At 39.1% G+C, this 13,089-nt stretch overlaps 1 protein-coding gene across 1 annotated transcript; it reads left to right on the forward strand.

Moving 5' to 3' along the window:
• Positions 1–3,411: 3,411 nt before the first annotated feature.
• Positions 3,412–12,472, forward strand: ARMC10 (armadillo repeat containing 10). Its single transcript, XM_084206028.1, has 6 exons — positions 3,412–4,006; positions 5,214–5,359; positions 6,475–6,609; positions 7,883–8,059; positions 9,057–9,128; positions 10,318–12,472. The coding sequence occupies exons 1-6, from the start codon at positions 3,865–3,867 to the stop codon at positions 10,567–10,569; spliced, it is 924 nt and encodes a 307-aa protein (XP_084062154.1). The 5' UTR covers positions 3,412–3,864; the 3' UTR covers positions 10,570–12,472.
• Positions 12,473–13,089: the final 617 nt, after the last annotated feature.

Here is a 13,089-nt window from a genome sequence, read left to right on the forward strand (position 1 = left end):
CCCTTTCATTCCATTTTTAAAGGTAATATTGCATGTATCAGCATAATTCCACTGGTAGACTTCTAAGAACTGAGTTTAGGATAGTAAAATAAGTGGCATTTCTTTAGCAATTTCTACAAAGAATTTAATTGCTTTTAGTGTGCGTTTTAAAAAATGTATATAAGACTGGATAATTTTATTTATTTAATAAGAAATGGAATCTAAAACAAGTTTAATACTGTGAGGTAAAAAATATATTGAATGGGCAAAAATTGATCCTGTAACCAAATGAAAACAAAATGCCGCTAAAAATATTTGCTTTTCAGGATTGTTTTATTATACAATTTTATATTATCTTTTAGTAACAATGCACAATAACCAATGAACCATTTTTTCTCATTTGTCCTTAAGCTATCTTTAGCTATCAGCTAAAGGACATGGGTCATTTACTTTTGGACTTTCAGCTCACATACAGCAAGAACATTCAAAGTATAATGTATATGGGCAAATTGCAATTGTTTAAGTGAATATTTATTGGAAATTATAAACAAAAAGTTCTTGTGCCTGGTAAAAGTGTCAAAACATGGCATGCAATATTACTTTCATTTCAACATATAGCCTCTTGCTGTTATTAAATTAATGGGGAGCTTGTGGTTGAATTCTTTTCAGGAAGCATGGTGAGAGGACAAAGAAAACGAGGCAGGCTCTAAATCAAACCCATGCTGTGGACAAAGAGGAAAAGCCACGCATGGCACAGAGTCAAAAAAGGCAAATTGCCTGTCAAGTTGCCCCTTGCCCTGCAGAAGCAGAGAGCAGGGCAGGCAGGTAGAGGGAACAGCCCAACAGGCCTTCCATGCTCTAATCAGTACATGTGTGGGGACAGAATCAGACAATAAGGTAAATTGGAAGGGATCTCTGAAGGTAGTTGAACAGAAGTTCAACTTTGGGATGCCCCATTATCGGAATGTTCAGAGTCAGGCTGGACAGTATTTTGAGCAAGCTGATCAAGTGAAAGAAAGGTGTCCCCACTCATGGCAGGGTGGTTGCACTAAATGTTCTTTGAAGGTTCCTTCCAATCCAGCCTGTGTTTCCACGAATCTAAGTCAAGACCAATAAGAAAAGGAAAAGACAAAATTAAAGGCCATTGTCTTCAGTTTAGACATCTGAATATTTACAACACTAGTCAACACACCAATTCCAGCCTTAGCATCTTTTCAATCTTCTTAACAGAACTGTAACTTGCAAGGTGTGGCTGATTGTTGACTATGGTAAAAAAATAGAAATCTATCACTTATCATTGTAACTCATGGCATGCAATATTTTAAATAAACAGCTAAATGGTTTTTTATCACAAATTTTCCTAAGGGCAGATTCCCAAAGCCATTCCCAACATTGGTAAGCTACTCCCTCTGCTGGATAAGGGAGAGGGAATAGCTTGCCATATTTTATTTTAAGTATTGTTTGCCTTTCCCCCCACCCCTTTTTCAAAGAAACTGACAACTTTTTCTCCTTTGGGTGTTTTGAAAGTTTTCCAACACAAGAAATCCAATCCATCCAGTGATAAACTGGAATGCAATGCCTCTGTTTAACATTTGAGAATATTAATTAAATAAGGAATTGTAACATCTCGTTTTGCAATCCTTATTCAAGTACTCCTCAATAATGCTTGGACTAGGTGTAAAACAGGAGACAATTGTAGCAATTATGCCAAGCAATCCCAAGTCCATCACCAATATCTTCACCCTTTCTTCTTAATACTTTTTTAGCCATTTACCCTTCATGGCAAAATTAATTTGGGTCCTATGGCAGAAAAATCTTAGGCCAGCTCTTCATCCATATTTACTTCTAACATTGTACGAATACAGCTACTAACTACAGTGAAGTTGTCACACACAAGAGTGTTTGCAGGATTACAGTTTTTGCCTTTTAATTAATACTGTTTAAAAGTAAACCTGGATGTGAACAGACAGAAATCAGACAAGAAGGAAATTCTCAGATCCAGCAGGGAATCCTAAATTACCTGACCAAGATTACTTGGACTTCAACTTGTTTGGATCATGTCCAAACCACAACCTCATCATAAAAAGTTAATGTCCATTTTAGAACTCTATATCCTTAACTTTGAGACTATGTGTATAAATGTTCAAAGGTCTCAGCTTTGATGTTCCTTAACAAAAGGACCAGTATCATCTCATTTATCTTCACACCAAGCATCCAATAACTTCATAAAGAAATTAAAATATAACAAAATTAAATGAGAAATATGGCTAGATATCAGCAAGCAACAACCTCTAAGAAAAATAAGGATAAAAATATCTCACACAGGGTAATTTTTAACAGGTTCTTTTTAAAAGGGGCTTCCTTTAATCTTATCTTTAATTCTTTCATTTTTAGTCCATTAACTTAATTTCACTGCTGCTATAATTCTGTTATAGCTATAATACTATAATTTTTGCTAGGAAATGTAAATATGAGCTATTTTTAAAGTACTAAATCAAGAAAGACACCTCATGCCGATACATCTTATAGTTTGGGTTTTTGTTCTAAGAAAGCAAAGAATTACCTAGAGACAGATTCCCTGGAAAAGCACTCAGTCTACATGGCAGCACTGCTCTGTAATTATTGTAATGGGCTCAAGATTTCTTTATTAGTATTTCCATGGGAATCCTGGCTGTAGCAGGTGATTGCAAATGGGGTCTATTTTGGCAGCTTAAATATACCAGGCTACCTCTTAAACTTGCATTTGTGCATTGTGCCTTTTTTTTTTTGTTTGAAGGAATCTGAAAAACACCTGCTGCAGATTTGGTAACTAACAGAGGTGAACATGAAAAAGAGGGAGGAAAATATAGAAACATAGAGAATCACAAAATTCTTGCAAATTCTAAGGGCAAATCTACCAACCCTGTTTCCCCCACAGTCCTTCACGTTGTGCCAGTTTTACTCTCTGATATTTTTAAGTCTATTTCTCCTGTGCAAACAAGAATACCTAATCCACCAGCATATCGGAAGCATGATCCAATGTCATCTTTATGACTGACAGGCGGATAGAAAACAAGGACTGCAGCCACTGACTGCACTCATGAGGAAGGAATTACCTGGCTGGAATCTAGAGGTTCTTCTGTAATTAACCCAGAAGTTAAACGTAACAGGGAAAGTGCCAATGCAGTTCACCGCGTTCGTCTTCATTTAAATCCTCGTTTTAACATAGATGATAAAGCAGAATTGCTTTGTTCCATCTTGTTACTGCTCCAAAAGTTTTCATAAATCGTTAGAAGCATGCTAGTGACAAAACGAGCGGAACAAAATCACGCCGCAGGCAGCAGAGCGCAGCGGGAGGGATGCGAGGTGCCCCGGCCGGCGCTGAGGGGCGCAACGAGCCGGGACCAGGGCTCTGCTGCGGGCCGAGGGGGACCGTCCGTGGGGCAGGGTGGCGGTGGCGCCCTGCCACAGATGTTACCGGGGACTTTGTGGTCCCACCGGCTCCAGTGGGACCGGGCTGCCGACCGCCTGGACACTCGGGGGGTGGCGGAGGGCCAGGGGCGGCGGAGACGGCGTTCCCCCACTTTGGGGATGATGTGCCGCGGCCAGGGGCTGCCGTGGGGCAGGACGGTCCTTCCCGCGGTCGGGCCTCCCCGAGAGGGCAGCCTGTTTGGGAACGCGCTGCGGGACCAGGCCGGCCCGGAGCGTGGGTGATTCCTTCCTGTAGAACAGAAACTGCAGCGGCGGAGCCTCTCCCGCGCCCCCACACGGAGCTGCGGGCTCGGCATCCCTGCGGCACCTCGGGCGCAGCCCCCGCGTCCGAGACCGGGGGAAGGCCAGAGCCGCGGCCGAGCCGCGCCGGATGGGGCGGTGGCTTCCGCGGGCCCCGCAGCCGCGGCCGGGGCGATGTGGGAGCCGCGGGGCGCGGCGGTGAAGGCGGCGGCGGCGGCCCTGCTGCTCGGGGCCGGCGCCTGCTACTGCCTGTGGCGGCTGGCGGCGGGCGGGCGGCGGGGGCGGCGGGCAGCGGCCGAGCGGGGCCCGCCGGCAGGTGAGGGCCGGGGCAGGGCAGGGCGGGTGTCCCACTCCGGTATGCGGCGGGGCCGGGGGAGGCTCCGCGGGGCCCGGGGGGTTCCCAGCCCGCGGCCCTGCAGCGCGGCTCGGCACCCGGAGGTGGCTCTGCGCCCTGACAGAGGCGGTGCCACAGCCCTGAGTCCCGGCCCTCCATAGCCGTGCGGCAGTTTGGGGCACTCTGGAGTGTGGTTTATTTTTAGAAAAGCCTATTTTTTTTTTTTTATTAGTCCCCCAAAGCGCACGTCTGATCAGTGTGTTTACTTACGTTATTGCAGTTGTGTTCCCCCTATAATTCAAAGCTAATGTGTTTAGACGAGGATGAAAACGATTTTGTGTTTGAAGTGAGCTATTGAATCATCTTAATTAACTTTGACCTCTTTTTTTTTTTTTTTCTTTTTTTTTTTTTTTTTTAACTCGGAAAGAATACTATGGTATTTGCCTGGTCAAATGTTGGATGTAGAGCTGTGGAATTTAAAGCACTGTTAGCTTCTCAGAAGTCATCTCGACTAAGCTATGACTAAGTCCAGCACTCACAGATCAGGTTTCATGGCTCTTCAGCTGGCTAAATAGTTCTGTCTCCAACCTAGCTGAAAATGGCCTTTGATAATATTTGTTGCCCTTTTATAAAGGTCAGGTACTCCATAACATCATCCTGACTCAGAAGCAGCCTTCCTCCTTGTTTTGAAGGATGCCATAATCAGCAGAGCTCCTAACATCGTGGCTGTTACTTTGTCAAAGGACCTCAGCGTACCAGCAAAGTGTCATTTCTGGAAGTAGTAGTCTGTAAACTGGAAGTTTTGTTTCCTACAGTGCCCAGACAGATTTCCATTTTTTATTTTGGGGACACACAAAAAAAGCCCAAACCACATTTGGTGAATATTTCTAATAATTTTGCAGAGGAAATTTGCTATTGGTTAACCAGGAAGTAACGCACCTCAACCTCTAATTTTGTGTTCCTTTTATTCTCCACCTTCAAAAGAGGTAATTAGAGGACTCAGGAAAAGGATGGAAATCTTAGTGTCATAAAACAGTCTTTTTACCATGACATGATGATTGGGCACAACATTAGAACAATATGTCCTACAACTGAGAGCTGAATTTCAGCTTTGTAAAAAACATTAAGTAGCAACTAAGTGAAATGCCTCAAACTTAGTATCAAGTATTTAATTTCTGAATGTTGACAGACAGCAGTCCTCCAGTGTCGACCCATACCATGGATGTGGATGCTCTACAGAAACTTATTCATTTGCTCCAGGCCACAGATGATCCATTAATTCAAGAGCAAGCTTTAATCACTCTCAGCAACAGTGCTGCCTTCTCTGTAAATCAAGTGAGTATTGTTCTGTAGAAAACAATGCTAGCCAGTCTGGTAGAGGAGAGCTGCTGTTTTGCTAAAAAGTGACACAGGACTGAAAGCTAGGACAGCTTGTGCTCTAAAATCCTTTAATGTCTTGCCTTAATTTCTGCTGCCCCAAATAATACAATTCACCAGCTTCACAGAGTGTATCAAATTATAATGTTTGGACCACCTAAAGTCCATACAGAGGCCTATACTTCAAAAGTGTTGTAAATACATCTTTTGTTGCTTACAATTATGTAATGTTAATGAAAGGGTTGAATACTAGGTTAAATACTTCCTGGTTCAGATCTAAAATTTAGTGAGATAAACTATATTTCTTGTCCCTCACAAAGTTGTGTGCTGTTTGCACATTAGCAATTTTACAACTATCGAGGCATCTCCAAATCGTTCAGACATATAGAATGCAGAAAAACTTTGAGCTGGATGCCAGTTTTCATGCCTTTTTAACAGTTTAACCTCCAAGGTCCCATCCTTTTTCCTACTTATGATTGCCATCTATTTTGGCTTCTCAGAATGGCTTTCTTAATAAAAATTTCTTAGAATGCAACTGGACATAAAGCTTATTGGTCCATTTAATTATTTTTTTAAGAGCAGTATTTTTTTTTAAAGCCAGTTACAGTCTAAGTGAGAAAGATTAAAAACAGTAATAAAAACAAGTGTAATGGAAAAAGTTTCAGAACCTATAACAATATGAAGCTATATTTTAAAATTGAGTCCTGTTCAGGCAGGACTTTTAGGTACTGCAGTCTGGCTCAGTCGTTCTATTAACTCATTATCAAGTAATTTCCTTTTATTCTTTATAATGTAAAATGCTTTAAGCATGCTTTGCAGACCAGATTTTAAAAGCAAAGGTGATGTACTGTTGTGAAGTAATAGCAACTAATACTTTTGTTCCTAAGCAGAACCCTTCTTAGTTTCAGTAAAGCAATAAAGCAGTATCTGCTAACACTCTCTTTAAACAGAGTAGTCAATTCTGAATTCTTCATTCACATACTTGATTTTTGTCAATATGGAGACACTGAGGGAATGCTTCAGCATTTAAATTGAAATTTTAAAAATCCTATTGAATATCTTCTATATTTCAGGATATAATCCGAAATTTGGATGGTCTTTCTGTTATTGGAGGGATGCTCTCCAACTGCGTTCCCAAAGTTAAAGAAAAAGCACTAAATGCACTTAATAATTTGAGTATGAATATTAAAAATCAGGAAGAGCTACAGGTAAGATTCTTTTCTAATGGGAAAAACCAAAGTAACCAAGGCAAAGAGATAGTATAGGTCCTTCAGCATATTTGCTAAATGCAAGCCGGGATGCCAGAATGCTTTGATGATAGACATACAAGTCAGCAGATCTGGTTAACTGAAAGGATAGCTTAGAAATGCATTGCTTCACTGGCATTTACTTTTAAAATGAAAGACAGGAACCTATGCAGTTTTGTGTCCAGCTTTCACAAAATACCATTAAAGAGAGATTGTGCTGCTAAGATTATAGCAAAATTATGTGAGATAAGATGATTTCCAAACATGCCTATGACATCAGCAGTGGCTGTTTAACAGAATGGATTGCAGATTGAACTTGCCTGGACTCCTTAGGTGAGGGAGAAGAAAAGAGTAATTGAGCCCCTGGGTTTGTACAAGACCAGTTTTTCAGGTGATGCTTCCATCTTTAAAGAAAAGCGTGTATAAATTATAACAAGTTCCACTGGCAAATACAGTACATGCTATGGATATGAAAGGACTAAATATCAAGAAAAAAGAAATCTATCTGATTAATCAATAGATCAAAAAGTGTCCAAGTGGTGAGCTGAGGCATATTTGAAGATTTTTACTAGTTTGTTTCAGTACCTTGATAAAAAGGTAGTGTGACTGCACGTAGTAGTTTGCAGCACCTTCAGCAATAGGCAATTTTTATTAAGTAGTGCTTGTCCATATTTGTCTAGGTGTATAAGTACAAAATAACTCCTTTGGTAAGAGTAATTTTTTTTTTCCTCAGTTAGGACTCCAAAGTTTCTTGTATGCTGTCATCCAGAAGAAAAACTGGTAAAAATAGTAGTTAATGTCAGTTGTCATTGCTGTGCCTACAGTGTGCTCCAGTAAATGTGCCACATGATAGGTTGAAAGGATTTCATTTCAAAGCTTGTCCTTAGCTTGTTCTCAATATTTAAGGTGTTAGTTACTTACAACTGATTTTCTAAACAACTCCTTAAAGCAGCTGTGTCACTTCTGAGATGGAGGCAAAGCAGTTTAAGTTTTCTGAGCAAGTTATGTTTCAGGAAGATTAGTGAGCATAATGCTGTATGGTCTGCTTCTGTCATGCCACTAGAATGTTTGAAAACAAAAATGTACTTAATTCCAAGAACCTTTGTCATTCAGCCAGCAATGTTCAGGAAGTATTTATGTTACTGTAGCTAGGCCATTGATACTACTTGTGACAGAAAATATGCTTTTATTAAAAACTATTCTCTCTTTATTTCCTCCCCCCCGCTTTCCCCAGGTATTTATTACACAAGTTTGTGGGACTGTTGAGTCAGCTCCCCTGAACTCTGATGTGCAGCTAGCTGGACTCAGGCTGTTGACAAATATGTCTGTTACCAGTGACTACCACCAAAAGATGATAAGCTCAATTCCATGCTTTCTTCATTTACTTTCAGAAGGAACTGAAAGGACACAGGTACTGGGTAGTCTTATTTTTACAAGCCATTAATGAAGCTGCTTTGCTTGCCTTGTTTCTCAATGTTTTGGTGAAATGGTTTAGACAGTGCTAAGAAAAAACAAATATTCATTAATGATAACAGATTTTATGCATTAAAATATGGATCTGTATTAATTTCACAATATAAATTCAAAAACAGGGGAGGGAAAGGAATCCTGGTAGTGGAACCATCAGGATACAGCTCTCCCAAAGCAGTGCAAGATGCCCTGTGATTGCCCTGTGCCTTTGCCATAGCAACTCCAGAATTCTCTTCTGCTCTAAACATTGCTACTGCATCACAGAGCAAGGAGAACCTGCATGGGAAAGGCTTCACTGATGCATGAATCTCTGCAGGGAAACATGCCAAACAGTGATCCTAAGTTATGGACCTTAGTTCCATTATGGCAACCTTAGTGACTGCAAGTGGGAATCATGCTTCTTTGTGACTTGCTGTAATACTGACACGAGCTTCAGTTAGGGAGCAAACTCAGCTTTATTCAAGATGTTGTGGTACCATCAGTGTATGTGGTTGCTCTATCAGATCAAAAACAGTTTTCCAAAAAATACATTTCCACTAAACATAACACACCTATTGTACTTAAGTACAGGAAGTAATATGGCCTTTCCCTAGTGTTTAAAAACTAGCATCACAAGGTCCAAGAAAACACAAAGCATATTTGTATATGCTTTGGATCATTTTAAATGCAGTACTTAACCATCTTCTTTGTATTGTAAACATGTTCTGCATTTAGCCTAGGATTTGTTTATGGGTCTTGCCTTATTTTGATGTTTAAGTCAATCTGAATTTGCTTCTAACATGTCTATACCTTGGTTTTCCCTATACCAAAATACTCAAGACATGGGTTAACCCATTTTGCCTTTTCATCCCCAAGTCAACTTTGACATAATTGATACCCATTACAGCTTTACTTACTGTTTTGGAGCTTTTAATGAACTTGAACATTCCTCACTTCAGATTCAAGTTTTGAAAGTACTTGTGAACTTATCTGCAAACCCAGCCATGACAAGACATCTTCTCAGAGCTCAAGTAAGATTCTTGTTGCTTCATTTTATTTTTGGCATATATACATGTGTACCAGTTTAAATATTGCATGCACTAGAAGAATGTGAATGTATTAGAAATATATACGCAATTCCAGAATAAATTCTAGACACTGCTTGGTTAAAATCAGTAGCTAAGTGCACATTCTTTCATGGGTGGGCTTTATTGCAGAGGGTAGTGTAATACAGATACTGTACTAAGAGAGGGAGAGGCACAAGGACTTGGAGACAGTTGGTTGTACTTCCTGTGTACTATTCCAAATAATCAATAACTTGCAGAAGCCTGTTCTAACCTTCCCTTTCCACCAAATGGGTAAACCATGAACTTCAGTTTGTATTATGTAAGAGGAACCCGAACCTTCACTTCCAGACAGACAGTCAGTATATAGATTGAAAATCATCAAATAGAACCTGTACTGTAAGTGATCTTTCTCAACTCTCAACTGCTGTTTCTATAGCCAATGTATTGGACCAAACCCGACCAAATTCCACTGGAATCTCCACCCCTTTATTCAAATGCAGCCATAAAACTGTTGCCTCTAAGTGCTCTTTCCCTGTGCATTTACTTATTTCTTCATGGAGAAATTTGTGTGACATTTGATGTGTTGGCCTTGGCACACAGGTTTCTTTCAGTTTCAATTCCTCACACCAAAACAGAGTCAGGGGCTGCATCCTCCTCCCCATCCCCAAAGTAGCTTTCTTAAAACATGCCATGGCTTTTATTTGTGAGCTGTCTACCATGAGCAAAGCTAGTCTAGATAAGGCTGTCTTTTCATTATTCAAACAAGGTTAGCATAGTTAAATATTCAGTTCTCTGTTAAGTGTATAATTTTTCATTTATCAGATATGCTAACAAAAACATTCAGGGCAAAATCAACGTGGCTGAGAAGTAAAGCAGACCCTGTCTTCCAAATGGGATTTTCCAGACAACCACATTTTAGAGATTGAAAATACAAAGCATTTATTAGCCCATTGATGCACAGGCCAGTCTTTTCTAGAGAGAAAATATGCACACTGTGCAAGTTTCTGACAGGAGTTCACAGCATACTGGGAGGTCATACAACTTCTGCTTTAGATGGTTTAGATGCACATTTTTTTCCATTTTCTTAAGTTTGATTTAGTTACAAGTACTTACTGCTGGTGATTAAGGATGGACTATTTCTTCAATATCCTAGGTGCCATCACTGGTGTTACTTTTTGACAACTGTGTAAACAGAGATATTCTGGTTCGAGCCCTGGCGTTTGCAGCAAACTTGAAAAAGAACATGAACGATGAAAAAGGCACCAAGATTGAGGAATACAGTGAAGACTCAATTTTCTTCACACTCAGCAGGGATTCTGCCCCATTTGCTCAGAGACTGGCATCTTTGCTGCATCACCCTGACACAGAAGTGAAAGAGCAAGTTGTGAGAATATTAACACAATAGTGTTGTTTTCTTAAAACAGACTGACCTGAAGAAATATCTAATCTTGGCAATGTTAGGCTAAGGAAGCCTGCAACAAGTAAACAATACAACAATGATGGAGAAAAAAAAAAAGCCCTAAATACTATCTGGTATTTTTTACAAGCAAGAGAAAAGCTTCATTATTACTGACAAACCACTGCACAGTTGCTACATTTATGCAATGGAGGCAAACAGTTTAAAACATGAAAGCATTTATATGTAAAATGAGCATTTTAAATGGATGAGTGAAGTGAATGAAAATATCCTTTGCAATGTCAAAGACCTTTTTTTTACTTTAAGTATTTAGAGCGGTTGAATAAATACCTCATTAGAATTGTGCATTAAAGATTTAGTAATTGGAGATTAGGCATTTATATTTTATTAGTCTACCTATGAAAATGGTACAGCTGAATCTTACAAAATAATATTAAATAAAAATAATACCAAACTATCATTGGCTTCCTGCAGAATTAGTATCTTCAATGAAAGTTGCATACTAAAGTCACCTAACCTAGGTTTTTTCATCGTACCTGTAGGGAATTTATTCTTAAACTCCATTTTTGTTTGCTTAGTATATCCACTCAATTTAGCCAAACTGCAGTGCAATTAACCACAACTATGAAAGGTTTCTACACTTGAACAAAAATTGAAAGGATTTTGTATTGCTTTAAAATTGTCACTTTAGGGAAAGCAGACATATTTTTAAAAAGTATTTTCTTAGGAGTCAAGGATTATCTGCAACTGCAATTCAGCAGTCTCATTCTTATTAAAAAAAATTCTACAGGAGCAGCATCATATACATTTTTACAAAAGCTTCCAATTCTGTAGTAGCCCTTGGACTTTCTTTCCTATCTTTACTCCTTTTTTTTTCTGCCACTGGAGCATCACTGGGATGAGTGCTTCTGCAGAATTAGCCCCCATAAAGTTTTAGTCAGCAAACCAGCATTACTTCAAAATGAAGTGGAATCCATACAAACATCACTGTAAAAGAACCTGAACATTGATGAACAGAACCTGCATTGATGAACAGAAAACCTACTGGAAAATACTTCAAAAACCAAACTACTAAAAAACTTCCACTACAGAGAAACTAAAAAAGGTGTCAGATGTAAAGGCTAGGAAAGTTTTCCACTTTGTTCCATTTTTAAGAGAACTGTATCACCTAAACTGTTACCAAGTACTTCATCTTTCTAATTTAGCGTACTCACTGTTCTTAGAAAACATTACTATCTTCTCTTTCTATACTACAATAGATACTTATTTTCAGAAGGTCACTTTGCAAATAGCTATAACTGCAAGAAAAATATGACCTTGAAACTGTGACACACCCATGCCCTGATCAATACAGGGGTAAAGCTACACATATCTAATTTATCCGCGTAGGTAGTTTTAACTCACCAGGAATACAGTTAAGGCAGAAATAGAAGTTGGCATGATTCCCAGTCAGAAACTTGACAATTGCTGCATTGACAGTGAACTTCCTTTTCTCCTTCCCACTGCTCCTAAAACACTGTACAGTTTGTAATAAGCAAGTTACATTACAATCACTTAATGTTTTGCAACTTTTTGTAGATTTAATGTTTTCTGCTACTGAATTTGACTAAGAAAAGTAAAGACTATGCCAGACACTAAGAATTTATGCACTTTATTCTCCTGACAAGACATTAGGACCAGTGTGTTCTAGGTATAGCTGATACATGGTTTCTTAAGCTCAACAACAAAGATGTCTACATGTCCTTTTCTGTGTTCTCCAAATAAATTTTTTCAAGTACCATTTTTTTTTGATAGAGTTGATCTCTTAGCCGTTGCTTTAACAGCTGACACAAACAAGTGACCTTTTCTAAAAATACATGAGCATGAGAACTTGCTACAGTGTTGTCTCAGTTTTCTTTTTCTGTCTAGAAAGAACTATTTTTAAATGCATTCTTCATAGAACAATGCTGCTGAGATGTTTGAAATCATGCAAGACTTTCCAATGTGCCTTCATGCAAAGATGTCTCATTTTTTATCACTTACCTCACACCCTTGGTGGAATCTTATCAACACCAAGCAGAACATAGCAGTCACCATTCTAGGGACAAATGTTGTGAATTAACAGATGCAAAACAAAACATGTCATTACTGACATTTATTTTCTGATGCATGTAACTCAGTCTATCTGCTCTGTGGCTGCTTAGCTAGGTGTTGTGTATTTTAGTGTCACTCTTTCTGAAGTATGTAATTTTACAGAATAAACTATTGATGATTATAAAAACAGGAAAAGAAAACAACCCACAACAAAACCAACTGTAATCCCATACTTGTCCTTCAAAGTACTCAAAACTTCTGGCAGATTGGTGTCCTCCACAAAATTACAAACAGATAATATACACTGTATCACCCAAGTTGCAATTGAAGCTGTTGTGTAAATACAAGAGGTTTCATCTGAAACACGCCCAACACTGAATAACAGGGTAGTTTTAAACCAGTTTTGATAACTGTCTATAGTTAAAAGATTACCTC

Source organism: Fringilla coelebs (genome assembly GCF_963513975.1).
Source record: "Fringilla coelebs genome assembly, chromosome: 5".
NCBI lineage: Eukaryota > Metazoa > Chordata > Aves > Passeriformes > Fringillidae > Fringilla > Fringilla coelebs.